General features: G+C 44.3%; 1 protein-coding gene, 1 long non-coding RNA gene and 1 other non-coding gene across 3 annotated transcripts; all 3 read left to right on the forward strand.

Annotated features, from left to right (window-relative positions):
- Nucleotides 1–7,812: 7,812 nt before the first annotated feature.
- LOC120682087 lies at nt 7,813–8,845 on the forward strand. Its single transcript, XR_005678195.1, has 3 exons — nt 7,813–8,149; nt 8,254–8,410; nt 8,537–8,845. It is a non-coding gene; the product is annotated as an uncharacterized LOC120682087 (long non-coding RNA).
- A 396-nt stretch (nt 8,846–9,241) lies between these two features.
- LOC120684159 lies at nt 9,242–9,347 on the forward strand. Its single transcript, XR_005679139.1, has one exon. It is a non-coding gene; the product is annotated as a small nucleolar RNA snoR103 (small nucleolar RNA).
- Nucleotides 9,348–10,516: 1,169 nt separating this feature from the next.
- Nucleotides 10,517–13,537, forward strand: LOC120682081. Its single transcript, XM_039963832.1, has 3 exons — nt 10,517–11,004; nt 11,115–11,180; nt 13,175–13,537. The coding sequence occupies exons 1-3, from the start codon at nt 10,702–10,704 to the stop codon at nt 13,214–13,216; spliced, it is 411 nt and encodes a 136-aa protein (XP_039819766.1). The 5' UTR covers nt 10,517–10,701; the 3' UTR covers nt 13,217–13,537.
- Nucleotides 13,538–19,482: the final 5,945 nt, after the last annotated feature.

The raw sequence follows: 19,482 nt of genomic DNA on the forward strand, positions 1-19,482 counted from the left end.
ATTCTACTGCAAAGATCTCTTCAAGAGGATTCCAAAACATCAAGATTTTGATTTTTCTGATTTTTCTCTGAATTTCTATGGAATTTCAAAGTTTACAGCCAAAATAACAAAGAAGTCCCTGAAGACACTATTCACTTGAGTCACGGGCTTCGCAGACAGCCCCCTGGGTTTTTGTTTCTTTCAACCCGAGGTCCCTGGCCGTGGTCAGAGGAAGGGCGCGGGCTTGACCGGCCAAATCCGGCGACGGTGATCGCCGGCGGCGAGGGTGTAGGGGCGTGGGAGGTTCACCAGGCCCTTGCACACCTGTAGATGGCCAGGATTGAGGTCGGGGTGGCTTGTAGCGGCGGCGTGATGAGAGCAGGCGGGTCGGCGGCGGAGGAGAACGGCGGATGAATTTTGATGTGTCTACCATGAATTGCTTGGGAAGTTGAAGAGTGGAACGGTATTGACTTCAGTCTCCTCCACTTCCCTGCTATATGACTGGGATTTTAGAAATATTTTTGTAAAGACCAACCGTAGCTTTACTTCTCCATAGGATCTCTCATGTCGCTCATTGAGTATATATCCTTGCCAAGGCATTGCCTCTTTTCATCCTACTTCTAAGGATAGCTTATGTGGAGCTCAAGGTAGGGAAAATGGAAGCATGCACTTGTGTCACATATATTGCAAAATCAAACAACAGATCCATGGAGATAACAAATCAAACAAGTTGATCAAGATCGTGCACAAATGTGGAAGGTGGATGATAATGGAATAATCCTTTTATGAATCTCTCTCTCCTTTATTTGGATAACATGAGGACATGGCTATATATATAAATATATATATATATATATTCTCTTCTCTCTTTTTTTTCATGGACATTGTTGTGTCCATTTTTTTCTTTTCTTTTTTTTTGGGGTCATGCTTCTTGGGCATGCCATCTTTTTTTTTTTGAATAGCCCATGCCTCATTTGAAGGATACTAGAGAGAGATCATTAAACATGGAGTTTTATTTTGTGGATGGATGGAATGGCATAGCTGACTTCCAGTGTAGAAGTTCAGCTGGTGGAGTGCACATGATCTTGATCAAACAAGTATGAAAGACATCTCACTAGGGTCACAAAGTTTGAAGAAGCTCAAAGCAACAACAAGGCACATATGTGTAAAGGTTTGTATCATGAAGATCGACATATGGCTTTGGTAGGACAAACACGTGGAGTTGTAAAGCTATGGAGGTTTTCTTTTTGATAAAAATTCCCCAGACACATAAGCAGATAAAGCAAGGATTCTTCCATCAAACCATATCTCACTGGTCAACAACTTAACAAATATGGGTTCCCTAAGATATGATTCACAAGCTCAGGTTTAGCAAAGAATAAAAAGTATGCAAGCCAATCATAGAGAAGCACAAGAACCAGAGGATACCATGAGTTTAATTTTAATGATTAAGCATGGCTTCCATTTAAACTCATAGATTAGGGAGACTAAGGGTTAGAGTGCACAAACCGTCACGATGAAGATGATCGGAGCTAGTGCTAGTCAGCCAAACCTGAGATTCCCCTGCCCAAATACTAGCTCTGATTCATCTTGGCTTTTTGCATTCTGGTTCGTTCGGTGTTGTGCAGTGTTGTGGGAGATCTCGAGTGTATATGCATGAGAGTTCCGAGAGATCTCCCCCACACTTGTTCTTGTACATGGTGCTTATTCCAAAACAAAAACATGGAGACAAACTAATAGCTCTACCGGTTTTAAGAACTAGGGAGCTCCTAAAATTTATTTGAAACTAAATTTTAATCTCACCAAGATACTTACTCAAGCAAGGCTGAAATAAGATTACATTAACATGAGTATGTTGTGCAACATTAATCCAAAACCTCTACTTACCTTTCCGTTTGAATTTAGCTCACTGACTCACCCAATTGGATTTGATTTTTCTGCAGGGGTTAGTCCATATATGCAACCAATATCTATACCAGTAGTAACTCCAAGAACGTCAATCAATCTAGACACGAGGTCTAGTTGACTGAAGAGGACATTTTAACCCAAACACCATGCTTGATTTAAAAAGCCTATGAATGTATGTTGCAATCATACATTCAAACTAGAGCATACGAGAACAGATAAAGGGAGCACGAAGTATGATTGAGCATTATTCGAAGAGAGATAGGCATGAGTTTGTACCTGGTGATCCTCGGGCGACCTCCCGGCAGGGCTTTGTTTAATGTCAAAAGCAGGACATTGAGAGTACTTACCATGGCATCTTGTTGATGGAGATAATATTGTCACCATGGCAACTCCTCCCATTTTTTCATTTTTTTATAGAGCAAGATACGAGGACATACACCAATTCCAAGATAAGATATGAATTGAGAAAATAACTTACTTAGGAGTACTCACATACCTCCCCCACACTTAGAGTTTGCAAAACTTCAAGTGTATGGAGTTCAAGTCTCCTTCTGTAGTTGTTCCTTCATCAAGGCATATCGAGGTGTTGTAGTCGGTGTAGCTCACATGTTCGTAGGCGTTGTCTATCCATCACTCTCTTTGATCTTCCCCTGGAATGGTTAGCGACCAAAAATACCCAAAGGAAAACAATATTTTAGAACATGCTCATGCTTTTACTGAAAGGGAAATAAATAAGTAAATATATAATAGTCCGGGCTATCTCCCGGCAGTGCTTTGTTTCTGGTCATAAGCTCGACCATGATAACCCTTGTAGCCACCATTGGTGATGGGTCATGTTTCACCCCCAATTGATGAAGATTGCTACAAGGTTAGTGTCACGGTGCACCCACGAAATCTGCAATGTTTACGATAGACATATGCATCTACAACCAACCTTATGAAGATTTTGCAAAAGAGGACCTTGAGTTGGTTGTAGTCCTCGTGTGTGCATGGTGCACTAAGCATGCCTGACTCTGGAGTAGCATTGAATGAGCATGGTCTACATGGTATGTCAAAAGTGAAACTCCCATGCTCATTTGTGGAATCATTTTCTTCGGACTCCAGAGTCGGTGCCTCACAAAATTCCATGGCCCATTGATTCTCCATCTCAAGAGGTTCATCGTGAAAGATCATAGTTGTATCTCGATCAAGGTCAAGAACATCAGATTCTAGGCCATCGGGAAGAGGCTCAAACTCGATCAAGGGTGAGGATGAACGTTCTTTTTCACAAAAGTGAAGGATATCTTCCGAGTCATATTCTTTAGAGGATTCTAGAACTCCCAAGAGAATGGGCTCGGACGATATGAACGGAGATGTATGCATCATCTCCTTGAACGGGTTTTGCTCGGGAAGGAGCTTTGCCAGAAGATTTTCTGAGCAAGAGGTGGCAGTGGCAGAGCCGGTTTCCCTAAGCTTTTCGTCTAGGCTCCCATGAGATGCTAAAAGTTTTTCTAGTGGGAGGCCTAGGAAAAGATCAAAATCGAGGATGTCATAGATGTGAAAATCTAAACGTACCTCAATTTTGTCTATGGTGATAGGCACGTCCCTTGCGATCCCCCGACATTCAAAGTACAGTTCGGATGGACTTTTAAAGTATTTGTCGGTCGGGGTTAAAGGCTTGTTACCCACGAGAGTGTCAAAAAGGCACTCGGGTAAGATGCAAACCTCAGCAGCAGGGTCATGAAGAGCTTCTACGATTTTTCCCTTCATACAACAAGTGACGGTTGCAGAGGTTGGGCTAATTCGAATCGCTTCGGAAGCATGCTTTGCCTCCTTTGACCAATCAATTGCGGGTGTATGGCGGAAAACTTTATCGAGTGTCTCATAAGGACACAATGATTCCGTAGGCTTCTCGTGCCTAAGATTCGAGGTGTTTTTGATGTTCCCTGAAGGGTCATCCTCGAATCGGGAAGAGAACTCCGAAGGTTGAATTTCTTCTTCCTTCGGTGTTCGTGGTTCGGGAGAGGGCTCAACAAATAAATATTGAGATGTGGAAGATGAAGGCTCAGATTTGGGTGTTGAGAGACTCTCATGGCTCGACGCAGATTCCTCCTGGCGGGGTTCACTATGGTCGGTAGAGAAGAAAGAGTCTTCTAAGAAACTATCTAGGATATCTCTTCCTTCTTCCGGAGTTGTGTGCATGAACCATCCTTCGCTGGCGTCGTCAAGCTCTAGGGCAGTTTCCATGTCTAAACCCGCGTAGAAAACTTCTAGCGATACTTCATCGGGTATAGACATGTCTGGGATAGATGCCAAAAGGCACGAGAATCTAGCCCATGCTGTGTTGGAAATATGCCCTAGAGGCAATCATATTTCCTTGTATTCATGGTTAATAAAGTGTTCCTTGAATATTCATGGATGACAACTTGCATTGATTAATGCTTATGTGAAGTATTTATCAAACTCTTTACTTGTATGAATATTCTAAAGTGTTCCTAGTCGGAGTTCATGTGAGGACACACATGAATATTAGACTAGCACATGTATTAGTTGATTGACTACATTTCACAAGTCATGGACATGGTGATGTCAAACTAATAATGTGGGCTCATGTAAGACATGAGATTAAACTGACCCAATACGAGATGATGACTTCTCATTACACAATATGCACATTGTGTCCTAAGACCTGATATCGTCGTATGTACTCAAGATGTGAACCGACTTACTTAGGAGCCATCAAACGCTGCACCATAATAGGGTAGTCATAAAGGTGGCTTTCGGGTCTGTCAAGAAGCATGCTATGAGACATAGTCGGTCAAGATGGGATTTGCCCCTCTCTACAAGAGAGAGATATCTCTGGGCCCCTCGAGTGATTTGGATCAGGAAATGCATGGCCATGCTGGGGTTAAGAGTTAACCAAGGATTCCGAATCACAGGATCAAGAAAGAGTGATCGGCTTTAAGCTAGACCAAATATCGTGAGGCAAAGGGAACAACATGTATATGATATTGTGGCGTCTCGTCTGATATGATATTTGTGTGCGTATAGGAGTTGACATGTCTTGCAAGAGGCCACTGTCTACTATTGGGCCGAGTAAGAGTACTCGGGCCATGTCTATTCGCATGTGAGCCCATAGGGTCACACACTTAAGGGAAAGAAGCCTGATAAGGATGAGATCCGAATTAGACTGGGCTTAAGGGTTCTAATGGGCCTTTTAGGCCCAAAAGGGGGCGCCCAAGGTGGGGCCCAAGGCAGCCCACCTAAGGGGCTATATAAATAGAGGGGGCGCCTAAAAACCCTAACCCTAGCTACTGTTCACGCACGGTAAGTAAAGAGGTAAGGAAGAGAATATGCAAACTCCCGTGAAGACACCAAGACACACGATTTAACGTGGTTCGGTTAGGACACCAAGTCCCTCCCTACGTCCACGGCCACTTGTCCAACACGAACAAGTGTGATGCCGAGTCTCTTCGCTTAATCACCGTCTTGCGTTCGCCACCAAGGCTCCCGGCAAGCAAAGGCTAAGTGACCCCAAGTCACCAAGACAAGGCCACCGCCACCGTCTCTCTCGAAGCGTCACCAACGGCACCGTCTTCACTATTGGAGCTTCTCACCAAGAGGGGTCTCCTTCCCCGCACAAAGTGTCGTTGCCTCTCCACACCAAGTCGGAGGGTCACACGATGAGTACACAAGATGCTTGCCGCAGCAAGACTTCTCTTAAGGGAGCTCTCGCAAGAACTAATCCCTATTACAAGCACTAAGCACTCTCACAAGTGTGCTTAAGCCTATATGATGTACAATGAAGCTCTAAGGTGGTTGGAGGTGTTCTACAAGTGTAGTATGCTTCAGCAACTCCAGCACACCCAAATGACCCGGCCTTGGGGGTATATATAACCCACACCTCTAAAACTAGCCGTTGGGAAAGGCTGACGAAATTCCTTAACACCGGTTGAACCGACGCTCCAGTTTTGTCAACACCGGTTCAACCGGTGAATGCTATTTCCCAGCAACTAGCCGTTACTGCTCCAACAGCTACTTGATCAATTGCACCGATGCTCTTGAATTCTTCGTCGGTTTAACCGGTGAGTGCAAGTTCAGAAACCCCCCGAAAAATAAAGTCTCTGGACAACTGCACCGACGCTCACTTTTTCTTTATCGTCGGTTTAACCGGTGCCTCTAGGTCTGTCTTCACTTCAAGTCATTGCACCGACGCGTTGTCTTCAGGCATCGTCGGTTCATCCGACGCAAAACCCTAGCCTCAGCTTCTGGGTTTATTGCACCGACGCCTTCACTCTGCTCCTCGTCGGTTCATCCGGTGTGCTCTCCTAATTTGGCCTTTTCAGAGTCCATTTGCACCGGTGAGTACAATTTGCTTATCGTCGGTTGAACCGGTGATAGTAAATTGTCTCTGTTCTAATCTTTTTGACTTGGTTTCTTCAGGGTCTTTGATCTTTTCATCCCTTGGACCTATAAACCTGATAATGATCATCTTAACACATATATTAGTCCAAGTGTTGTGTGTGTCATCAATCGCCAAAATATTATATTGAAATATGGCATGAGAGGCCATTTTCGCTATATAAGGGCCTGTCTTAAGTCGGTTTGGTAGCTCTGTTGGGCCCTTGGATCCTCGTGAACGCGTCTGATTTGTCGAGAAGGTGTTGCCTCGGATCGATGACGTGTCGCCTTGCTTATGGGCTGCGTCTCTCTCTCATGTGCAGCTGCCAAGTGGGCCTTTTTGGCCTTTGGGCTTGCTTGTGCTTGGCCCAGGAATTTATGCCTTGGATAATATGCCTGTTTCATGCAGTTTTGGCCCAAATTCACCTGCACACATTCTCATACCAGCATCTATTGAATTCGTCAAATAATTATCCTATGCTAACATTTATTCCTTCTGATGCTCGACTTTTGCACGATAGTTGACGGTCAAAATGGGTCGTTAGTGACCGTCAATAGCCGAGCCGAGCGAGCTATCGAGCCACGAGTTTTTTGTCCATCCTTAATCATGTCAGTATTTCTTACATCAGTTTAGTTAGAATTTACATCATGCCAAATTTACTCACGTCAAATTAGGCCCTGTTTGGCAGGGCTCCAGGAGCAGCTCCAAAACCGGCTCCGGGCGGAGCCCTGCCAAACGGGATCTTCACCCTCGGCTCCGTCTTTGGAGCCCCGCAAAATGCGCTCTCTGGACCACTTTGGCATTGGCGAAGCCACAAAATCGCAGCTCCATCCAGCTCCAAGCGGCTCCGGAGCATCCGTTGCCAGCCCTGCCCCTAGGCGGGCATGCGGCCACCGGCCGCCGCAGGGGCGCGGCTTGCGGGGAGGAGGGTGGTCGGTGGGAGCTCGCCGCGGCGGAGAGAGGCCAGGCGGCGGAACCCCGAGGCGCGGCGGCGAGAGCGTAGGGGTCTAGGGGAGGAGGGCGGCCGCTGGTGTGAGCTCGCCTCGGGGCGGAGAGACTGCAGGGCCGGCGGGAGGCGCGAGCTAGGGGAAGAGGGAGGCTGTTGCAAAGGAGGAGGCGCGGGCGAAGGCCAGTGGCGGCGGCATGGGCGGAGCTCGGGAGGTGGCGACGTGAGCTCGTGGGAGGATGAGGAGGCGCGAGGCCGCCGCCGCGGAGGAGGAGGCGTGGGCGAAGGCCGCCGGTGGCGGCGGCGTCACAGGCGGAGCTCGGGTGGAGGCACGAGGAAGGCGACGGGACAGGTGGGCAAATGGATAAGGAGGGGAGGGGAAGGGAAAGAAAAAGAAAAGGAGCAGAGAAAAAGAGGAAAAGAAAGAAAGAGAAAAAGAAGAAGAAAATGATAAGAAAATATAGAGAAGGGAAATTTAGACATTTAACAATCTCATTTCAATAGGTGAAACTGTTTTGCCAAATAATTTATAAAACGGCTACAGCTCCGAAAAAAAAACCGCTCCACTGGAGGAGCCGGGACAAGCCGGAGCTTTACACGATTTTGTCCATGACTCCATCTCCAAAATGCTCCTCTACCTCTCTCTCTCTCTCCACGGCGGGCCGGCTGCCTCGGCGGCCCGGTAGTCTGCCTGCCCGAGTGCCGCCCCCTCAAGATGCCGCGCCAGACGCTCGCCATCGTCAATGCGAAAGCCAGGTCCGATCTAGGGGTAGGGCTCTCGATTTTTGTCTCAATGTTGTTCCAGGGGATAGGATTGGGCCTTTCCAGATCTGTGGGGACGAAGATTGCAGGAAGAGGGCCGAGAATGCGCAAGTCGCTCGCGGAGTCGCGGTGCTTTTGGGGAAAAAGAGTTGGATCTTTGCTGAAGCTCGCAGGTAAGGAGAGGGAGATGCCCTAAGTTTCATGGTGCTCGCTTTGTCCTGTGGAGGAGATTACAGGTTCTTGTTGCGATTATAACTGTGATCTTTTTGGTTTTCAGAGGCATTGAGCTCCCATCGATTGATCCATCATTTAGATCTCTTTCATTGGCTTAACTCGCGCTGTATTGCATGGTCGCACCAGAAGTCGCAGAGAATGACTGGGAGGTTTTCAGAAGTTCTTTATCTGCTTTGGCTGTTAGAAATACCAAACTAAAGGTACTTAGTTTACTTACTGAACCATATGTTTAGTATGACAATTTTGGATTTCATAACCCACAAGCGTGTAATCCGGCTTGTGCATCTTGCTGATCTTTTCTCTCTGCATGTCTCTCCTAATGCTAGGCTAAATTGAAAGAAGTTGAAAGTCAGGCAGATCTTAGTAAAAGAAACATGGATCACCAGAACTGTGCAAAACAATGATGGACTGACTTGTTTTCACTGACCTAGACTTTATCTAAAAGACTCTTGGAGACTTGTTGGCTGTTTGCATGAGTTGTGTCTTGCTGTAAATATGAATAGAGAATAAATCAATGAATTAGGTTTGCTTTCTATGATTCCTAAAACATATGTCTAGGAAGAATTCTGCATTTGGGAAATGTTAAAGTGGACTATAGCATCCATTTACTACCAATTTATCACTCTATTCTTCAATTATAGCCTGTGAGTAAGTAAATAGGTACCTATTGCTGTTCTTAACCTGTAATCTCCAAATTTTGGTAGTCCGCATGATTTGTGTCTTTCTGTAAATACTAAATAGTGACAAATAATAAGGCTGATATGATTTAGTTGGGCATTGAGTTGTAAGCGCTCATAAAGTGATTACCACACATCCACACTAACAAGAGATTTGTAAGAACCTAGCAGGATATGTTTCTTGACTACTAGCTTTATCAGTTTATATCACTTTCAAAAATAGTGGTAACCTCATGCTGCTGGTATGGTCATAACATTTGCAGAAACAGATATATTCTGAAGAGTAAAAATACTTACTTTCATGTGGTTGTTACGCTCTCAACTCATAAATACACTGTCCTAATTCTTGGTAGGCCGCATGAGTTGCGTCCTGCTGTAAATATGGACAGACAACAAATTTGATGGAATTTAGGTGAGCATTATTGAGTCATATATGCTCACAAAGGACCATCACACATACACATTGGGCACTAGAAGCAAGGATATGGCCTAACATGTCGGTTATGTTTCATCACCTTAAGTGGGTCAGTGTTTAGTTTTGGTAGGCTATGTGCATAGAAACTATCAAAACTAATGGCATGCAGCTATCCTTCAGTTTTTCCCTTAAAATATCAATGGTCTAATTCTTGGCGCACCTGCGTGGAGCACACGTCACAGTAAATACAAACAACAAATTGATTGAAACTTGGTGTAGTGTTCTCTTAGTTTCAATTGCTCAGCTCATGTAGGAACTGTCAAATTCGTAATGTTAATGCCTTGACCTGAATCAGAATGAGATCTAGCATGAACATGTGGCACTCAAATTAGCTAATTTGCATTTTTAAACTGCCATATACTGTTGTATCTTCGGTTCCTTTTATTCATGCAACCCAGATAAAAGGTTCTCAAAGTGTTTGATAATAAGTTATAAGCATGCAGGGTTCTCTGTGTTGTTCGACGAGGCTGCAAATTAAGAAAGGTGCCGCGCTTGCCCATGCTCCAAATTTCAGTAGCCAGATTCGTGGAGGTGGAAGACCCCGCCTCCTTCCTAAATCCTAACCTGAAACCACTGGCCGCTTCAGTATGATACGATGATGTGTGCAATTGTTCATACACTTCGTGATCTTAGGACAATGATTGACTGTGTTTGTAATATATTTGTTTATTTTTATTACCTCTGTGAGAACAAATTTGTTGATGTTGTGCGAATAAATGGTTTATTTGTGTTACTATTATCTATAAGCATATCAGTTGCTGCGCACAGGCACGACAAGGCAAAACAGCGATGGATGGACTATTGCCAGTATTTTGACTATTGCCAGTATTTTCAACATAAACATAGTAGTTCTGTTATACATCCTTGTGACTTGTGTGTGTTTGTGCTGTGCCAATGGATGATTTTTACGTGTGTTATTTGTGCAAGTCCAGTCCCTGCTGATAGAAGAGCCTAACTCTGATTGTCTGGTTGCCTTCTGACAGCTTGTAGAGTTGCATGTTGGTAATACTACCGCTGGCCATGTGCGCTACTTGTGATTTACTGTATATATGAATGTGCATACTGAAGAGTGACTCAGTTCATACTTGTATGAGTATGAATGGATGAGAAATTTGAAATTCTTGCTTTCAGGTTCTTTTGGTAACATGGAATGAAGTTCTAACCGCTGAGTTGACACTGATGTTCTTTTTATTCTGATTCTTTTTTTTTTTTTGAAATTTTGTTTTTCTTGAAAAGAATTTTTTTTGAATTTTTGTGAAATTTATGTTCATCACATAGTTTTTTGAACTCATCATAGTAGACGCTACGAAATTTTTGTCCAAGTTTCTTCTTGCCGCACATGAAGCAGAAGCGCAGAGGCTTCCCCTCCTCCCTTCCTTTCTCAATGACACGCGGGCCCCGCTTACAAGTTCAACAACTTCCCCGTGAGCACGCGCATCTCGAGGACGGCCCATATAAGTCCCAGCCCACCTCCTCCCCCTTCTTCTTCTCCCCCACGCTGAAGACGACGCCATCCCTCGCCAGCTCGCCTCCTCCACTCCTCCCAAACCCCTCGCCGACTCAGATTCCGCTGCCCCGCGCCGCCGCCGCCGCCATGCCGTTCACCCCGGGCCCCTACTCCGGCGTCAGCACCCTCGCTCTCGTAAGTTCCCTCCTTCGGCCTCCGCTTCTTCCAGAAGATTCTTGCCCTGGCGATGCATCCCGATCGGATCTGACCCTCCCTCACCTCGCTTCCTCGTCTTGTCTCCGCAGGTGGCGAGGGCGTCGGCCTTCGGCGTCGGCGTCGTCTACGGGAGCATCAAGCTCTCCATCCTCAAGGTAAACTCTCGGCTGTGGATTCGCGCAATCTGGTAGCGGCGGGGCAGATGGTTTGATTACCCGCAACGTTCTAGCATTAGGGTTTGTGGAAAAACTTGGGGTTCTAGGACGCGAGGATTAGATGTGTTGTTGCGATGGTACCTTTTGATTGAATGGCTTAGTTCCTTCTGCCCAGTCTGAGGCCGTTGTATGTTGATTTGTGGCTTAAGACTGAAATTATTTAGCCCTTGTTTGTTTACCTCTTCATGTTTGTGATATATAGGTTAATCTTCTTCCCTGAAGATGAAGTGTGTTTGCGTATTAGGTCGTTAGTAGTCATGTTCTGGCCAGTACCCTGCTGTGTTGCCAGTTGCTCATTTGGCTTTCATTATGTTGAATTCCCAAACTTATGAAATTATTCCTCTTTTTCGGTGTTGCTTCAAGATGATTATATCACCTTGAATCCAACTTGAGGTTTGTAACTAATGTGGCATAATTGCCGCTTCTTGTATATAACCTCGTTCTGCTAGTTCTGCAACTTTTGGACATTGATTGGTGGATAGTTACAAATGTACCGTTTGTCTCTCTTGCATGTTATGAGCCTTATGCCATGGTTGAGATTTGAGCAATATCCTATATTTGATATTTGTCTGGTTTCGTATTACTGAAAGATGTCAAAGTAAGTGTTCCACAGTAGAGGAAAGTGTTTGTAGGCTAATGTTTGGCCTGGTGTGTACTGGTATTGCCCAGATTATCTGATGATGCATGTGTTTTCTGAGCTTGGTGCATTTAACTGGTCTGTATTTAGTTATTGCCTGTACAACAACAACAACAACATAGCTTTTTTTCCCAAGCAAGTTGGGGTAGGCTAGAGATGAAACCCAAAAGAAATAAAGGTCATGGTTCAGGCACATTAATAGCTAGTCTCCAAGCGCTCCTATCCAAAGCTATCTCTTTAGAGATATTCCAATCCTTAAGGTCTGTCTTAACTGACTCATCCCAAGTCAGTTTAGGTCTACCTCTACCCCTCTTTACATTATCGACCCGCTCAAGAACCCCACTACGCACCGACGCCTCAGGAGGCCTCTGTTGGACATGTCCAAACCATCTCAGCCGATGTTGGGTAAGTTTCTCCTCAATTGGTGCCACCCCGACCCTATCCCGAATAGCTTCGTTTCGGACTCTATCCCTCCTTGTGTCGCCTTTTTGTGTTTATTATTAATGTGTACTTCCTATTGGAGTACCATGATCAAGTTTATATATTACAGAAGAATCTTAGGCTTGCAGTTTCACCTGCAGCATGCATCAATTGTAAATCCATTGCCTTGATAAGATAAGATGCTGTTTATGAGGTTGATATTATAAGCATGTCATTTGTTCTTTGTTTTATTCATGCAGTAGCCCTTGAAGCAGTAAAAATGTATCACATTGAATGACCGAGCTTAAGTGAAGCTTGAATACTGAGTTCCAGTATTTTACAGATTCCTGTGGATTTTAGATATCTAATTTCTAAAAGCAAGTCATAATTATTGGATCTGGATGACTGTCTATTGCTATATGGAACTGTTACCATTTATATTTTTCAGATTCTTGGTGCAAAGTAGTAGGATAATTTATTTGATAATTAATATGTGTGGCCTTATGGTCTCATCTCTCATGTTACTTAATCAACTCATCAACCTTTGTACCCCTCTTGTTCTATAGATGGTGGTGCTGGTTCTTCTCAATTTTCAGCATTACTATTTCTTTTCAACTCATTAACATGGCCCACTTCACACAAGCTATCTTGATCTTTTCTATTTAATGATTTGAACTGTGGGATTCTTTCGGTGTTGGTTTAATCTTGCTGTAGCACAATATTCTTGGGCCAGGTTAGATAAGCTTGCATGCTCATTGTGGTTGTGAAGGATATTGTTTGTTTAACTGTTTTATTAAGATATCCTGTTGTTTGCCAAATTGCTCGTGAGTTAAATTTTCACTTGTCAATCTTCTGATGTTGCGCGATCTCTCCTCAGGCGACAAAACCTAAAAAGGAGGAAGCACATGCCCATCACTAAGGATGGCAGGGATGCAATGTGTTACCTGCAGTTCAAGGATGTCATAAATTGGCAGTGTACCCCTTCTTCATACGTGCATTTGGGTTTATGATTTGTGGACCTCTTGTCTGTAACACACCTGCTGAGTTACCTTAGTTTTGCGTCGTAATAAGTTCTTGATCCCATGACTTGAAATGAGGTATTAAAGGCAAAAGCTGAAAAGAACCCTTTAGTTCTTGATCCCATGACTTGAAATGAGGAAGTGAATGGCGAAAGCTGAAAAGAACCCTTTTTTTGCCAACGATTTTGAAGTTCAGCAATTATATATGGTGAAGTTTTGCATGCCCCTGCTGATGAGTTTTTGCGACACCGCATGTTTTCTCATGTGTGATGCTACTTGGCTAGTGCAGTGTTACCGTGTGATTGTTGGACAATGCGGCCATCCTGCTAAGGCTGGTGGATTTTATCTTGCTGCTACGGCGCTCGCTTGCTAACCCGCCTTTGCCCACCATTCTGTAAGTTGTCCATGCATATCTGCACTTTAGGCTTATACGGGCAAAATCGGCAAGAATAATCCTAGCTTAGCATCCTGTAGCAAAAGCTACTTGCAGCGTGCCGGTGCTTTCTGCCAAGCGTACCGAGCAGCGACAGATGAAAACAACCCCTCAGGATTGCGGCTGATCATTCGCAGTTGGCAGTTTGAGGCCAAATAGTTCTGTAGAGCTTACTGCGACGACGGATCAAAATGGGCTGGTTGCAGCAATTCCCTCGATGTAATTCATCAATCAGCAGTTTTTTTTTGGGTAGCAATCAGCAGATTTTCACGGTTCTCTTCATACCATTGTTAACCTTTGTTAACAATTAATAAATGTTGTTTGCTTGCTAATAAACGGATTTTGTCAGATGATATTGACCTGCTGTCATTTTGGCCTAGCTCTGTTCGAATGTTAAAATTCCACTCACTGCCGAAAAATTCTCTGGCCAACGTGACCCTTCAGTTACTGTGCGATACAGTACATACTCTTAATATTATACACCATAGAGAGTGAGAGCTGTGAGCAAACGAGCATTCCTGAGACGACACGTGTCGTGCCATGGAGAGATAGTCCGACGCGGACCATCTGATCTGTCGCGGACGGTTGATCCACGCCGCTCCTTTATTTTTTTTTTGCAAATAGACCCTTCAAGTTTTTTTATTCAAACCCGCAGTCCACGATTTTTTGCAAACAGCCCCCCCACACCCTCCCAGCATCCCCCACTCCCAGCGCCCCTCCCCCGGCCTCCCCCCTCCCCTAACCCTAACCCTAGCGTGCTCGCCGGTCGCCGCCCTCTGCCCCCGCTACTGGTCGCCGCCCTCGGCCGCCGCCCCTCCCGGGCTCCGCACCTCTCGACCCCCGCCGTCACCACCGCTCCGATCCCCGTCGTTCGCTCCGCCTCGCCGTGGCGCGGGGGATCCGATTGGCGGCGTCCCAGTGGCGGATCTGGACCGCTTCACCCTCTGGTGCCGTCGTCCACCGAGGTCCCCGCCCCCTTCCCCCTGTCGCTCCATCCCGGTCGCCGCTGGCTTCCGCGCGCCCTGGCTGATCCTGGTGGCGGATCTGGCCGGCAGTGCGGAGGTGCCATTTCCACGCAGCGGAGCGCGTCGCCTGAAGGAGTGTGCGGCGGCAGCGGCCTCCTCCATGCGCAGGGCGCATGCCATCCATGGCCGCTGCGTGCGGGAGCTGCCTGCTCCAGGCGCATGGCCACCCCCGCTGACGCGCCCGGTATGTGCGGCATTCTGCTTTGCCCTGTTTGTTTGGTCGCCATCATCGGGAGCCATGTAGTGGCTCACGATTAGCCGGATAGTAGGTCTGTACTCATTCGTTCGTCCGAATTGGCGAATTGGGCAGTTTGATTTGGGATAGCAGAGAAGCTTTTCCTCTGTTATCATAACAACCCTGACAATGACTTGCCATATACTGATCCTACCTGCAAAAAGCATCATGCAACAGTGCACTCCCACTGCAAATCTAAAGCACTCACTGTAGTGTGCAACAAGCATTGAGCTGTCCTGAAATCAGATCACTCTGGATAACATGTCTGGTAAATGCAACCAACACTTTATCTTTGCTTTGCTTGAATACTGCTGTATGTGAAAGAAACTCTCAGCATAAAGCAAGAGAATATTGATGGATGGGATGAACACTAAGGCTTGCTGCTAGATGCCAGGACCAGAACAAGGCCAGTAGCAACAAATCCATTTCAGTAACTCAGGACCCGGGAATAGGGAAGATGACAGAACTGAATGTAAGTAAGCTTTGTTGTTATCTTGGTGCTTAAGTTTAGAGGAATGGTGTCGTTTTATTCATTATGCTATTTACCATTCATCTTTAGGGATTGCCTTCTACTTTATTGGTGAACTACCGTGTAAATGTACGGTTCAATAGTTGAGAATATCCTTATTATTATCTAATTTATTAATGGTGCAAACTGACTTGACCCAGTTACCTGTTAAGTTATGTTTTATTCTGTGATGATATCAGGTGAGCAATGGAGCGCAGGGAGCTCCTCAGCAACAGAAATATGTCTTTTATTGTTTAACTACACTGGGCTCCTCTTTTCTTCAGATATGCAGAAGGCCAGATAGGAAATGGTGCGTACTTGCAGGCTGCATAGAAGACACTAAAACGAGATTATTATGGGTTCACAAAGCCATTTCTAAGATGAACCTTTTTAGCTATACTTATAGATTGATTTCACATATATGTTTACATTTCTCAACAAATTCTCGGTGTATAACATAGATAGGAAAGAACCTGATTCACACTTAATACATCTTATCTATATTAGCTTCAATTCACCAGAATAGTAGTGGTTAGTTATTTGTCAATGTGTACTTTCACAGATTTGTGCAGACAAGTTTTAATGCTTCCATTTAAGCACCCTACCAGATTTTTTTTGGCGAGAAGCACCCTACCTGATTTTGTTACTATGATGACAGTCTCACTGTATGAATGTTATCTCAACTGAACTCTTAACTGTGTTGCAGGTTTAAATTGGCATGCTTCTTTATCTCTAAAAGATCTTTTTTTGATACAACCTGATAATTTTAGAATAGTAGTCAGCTGTACTTTATTGATGACGATGAGCCAAACTGATTGCAATGAAATTAACTTGCGTAGTGCTGTTTCTTCCATTTGGTGACCAAGGGTGGCTTCGTTCAAATAGCTAGCTGCATCTACGGAGGGATTGTTTGCAAGATTCAGCCAGCAGCTTGGGTAGTAACTCTGATTTCTTTCCCCTTTTGCTGGCATAACTGATGACCCGTGAAGGTTGAGTTTATATGATTCACTGCTATGCCTTCAATATGTAACTATGGCATCATTATGTATCATTTATCATGGTTTGTCAGTTATTGTGTTGTAGGTTAAGGCTAAAACAAGCTGTAATGGGTGTGCTTTAAGTGGCATGTGTTCATATTGTGAGATTAGTTAAAGCCCAACGATGACCAATGGGACAAGGTAAGTGGACACGAATATGTTCATCAAAATGTAGTGACTGGCTATTCAACTCTGTCTTGGCAACTAGATATTTTATCGACAGTTTTTTCTTTACATGGCATACAATTAATATGGGAACTTGCATTGTCGTTCCTTATATCCAGGTGAAGATTTATCTACATTGAAGCATTCACATTGATGAGGGGCCATGATTGTCCTGAGGTTGCTTTTAAACCACTACCGAGCTGCCTTACATGGAAAGAGAAAACATTTCTCCAACCCTTTTCCTTACTGTTACCTCATCTTGCAAATTTCTTATCTCTAACTTGAAATACAAGTAGTAGGAGGGGTTTAGTCATGAGTCCTTCAATATTTTCAATATTGCATAGCCTTATCATGGAGAGTTGTGACATAACAGAGGCCTCCTTAAAACTATTAAGAATTATTCATAGTAATAATAGATATGGTGATTTATTAGTCATATTTATGACGCTTCTTGCCAATTCTGTATTGTCTCATCTTTTGACTGGAAGAGCAATGATAATGCTAAAAATATATAAATTTAATAACTGTGGGTCCTTGAAATCAGTATTCGAGTTTACATAGAGGCGATTTAGTGTTCTGCACTGCATTGTTTTTATTTGTTCTTTTGTTTGGTGACCATGCTCTGTCGATTGTATCTGTACATATTGAGGAATCATTCCTATTGTGTTATAAAACTAAGCTAGCAGCATTTCAAAAGAAAAAAAAGCTAACAGCCTCCCATCGGCTTATCATTTTTACGATGTACGGCAGCACAACCAGAATGAGCGCGGCAAAGCGCGCTATCCTTCCTAGTTGTACACTAGCCAGCTGAGCATTTCATTTGTTTGCACGTTGGACATAAGCAATGCACCAAATTTGTACTTGACATTGCAATGTGATCCTCGTAATAATTTATATTTGTTTATATACGATTCCTGTTCTCATAAAAGTAATTTAATTGATTTATGAAAGCGCTCCAAAATGTGAAGTGGCGCTCCAATAGTTAATTGATTTATGAATTGGGTTAATTGATTTATGAATTGGGTCTTTCCAATTTCTAGCAATCCTTAGCCTAATTTAGTACTCCCTCCATTCCAAATTGTAAGTCGCTCCAACTTTCCTTGAGAGTTTTGAATCTATCAACTAGGCACACTAGAAATTCCTTTAATTTTTATTTTAATCTTTAGAGCTACTTTGTAGAGTAGTCTAGGGAGTGTGTGAGGAGAAGTTCAGGAGGAGCGCCGGAGTTGTCGGCTTCCCTTTGCTTGTACCTCGGCGGATACGAGCCTCTTTCGAGTAAGTATCTAGGTTATCATCTGTTTGGTGAGTACTTATCAGAGTTAAGCTTTTGTTATCTTTCGCTTGCGGGATCATTGTCCGTCCTCGTGACGGGTGTTCTAGTCTAAAGACTCGAGACTTGAGACGGAGTCTGGCTGGGGCTAGAGTAGTAATCGATAGCTTAGACGTGGTGTCTAGGCTTGAGGTTACCTTTGTTTGAATGCCTTCTCAACGGTGTGTCGGAGTAGGCGACAGGTGATGACAGTCCTACCCCCACGTGATGGTTCTGTGTAGAGCTAATATCCGGATACTCTTGGCAGACCAAGAGTAAGCCGGTACTAGAAGCAAGCGGGTGAGAGCTGAGTTTATCTCACTGAAGCACCTCTTCTTTTAGACAACCACACTACCCAAAGGCCACCCTTCTCTCTCTTCCTCCGGGCAAACTAGTTAGAAGATCTTTGCACCTCCGTTCCTCGTGGAAATAGGATACCCTGAATACTCACGGGTGAAGTACTACAACGGTATGTCCGTGAGCTTGTAGATCTTATCTGTGAACGTTAGGAAATACCAACAAGCATTTTTGGCGCCGTTGTCAGGGAACAATTGTTGTAGTTATCTTTGAACCTAGTTTGCCCGTGTATCTTTTTTTTACCTTTCTTTTTCTTTATTCCTTTTTCCATGGATCACCTTTCTATCCACTAATTCTCTGCTCCCAAGGGCGAGTTCTTAGAGCCACCAAAATCCTCCAAGCCAATCACAGCTTTAGGTTTTGAACTCCGTCCTGGCTTCATAGCCATGGTTCGGGAATAATCCTTCTCTGGTTACGACCATGAAAATCCCTACAACCACCTACGAGAGTTTGAGCAGCTGTGCTCATGCTTGTCAATTGCAGACATGGCACAAGAAACACTTCAGTGGAAGCTGTTTCTTTTCTCCCTTGCTGAGAGAGCGAAACAAGGTACGCCCATAGCGTAGGGAAGGTAAACAAAGAGTGGGTTGAGCTAAGAGACAAATTCTGTCTTGTGTTCTTCCATATGACTCGCACTGCTTCCCTACGAAAAGAGATCCTCGACTTTCGTTAGGATGAGAAGGAGCCTATAGGTGCAGCCTGAGCCAGGTTCTCCAAGCTAACCTATGCTGGCCTGGACTTGTCTATCCCCAACCACGTGTTGCTTCAACACTTCCGATTAGTATTTTGTTGCCTATGATCGATAGTATTTTAGTAGCTTGTGATATGTGCCATCTTATTCATATAATTTTCATTTTCGAAACTGTCCTTACTAAATGTAAACAATGGTTTCACCATCTCAACCATGAGGCGATATTGTCTACACACACTTGTAGAGCAAGAGGAAAACATTTATATTGACCCTTTGGATATAGTGATTTATTAAAGCAACCCAGTTGTCCACCGAACTTATTTTTTTTCCTAACAGAGAAGATTGAACGGTGTGCAAATGTTCTACTAACATATAGCATTGAACAAAATAGCAACAAACAAACCCA

This window comes from Panicum virgatum, chromosome 7N (genome assembly GCF_016808335.1).
Source record: "Panicum virgatum strain AP13 chromosome 7N, P.virgatum_v5, whole genome shotgun sequence".
NCBI lineage: Eukaryota > Viridiplantae > Streptophyta > Magnoliopsida > Poales > Poaceae > Panicum > Panicum virgatum.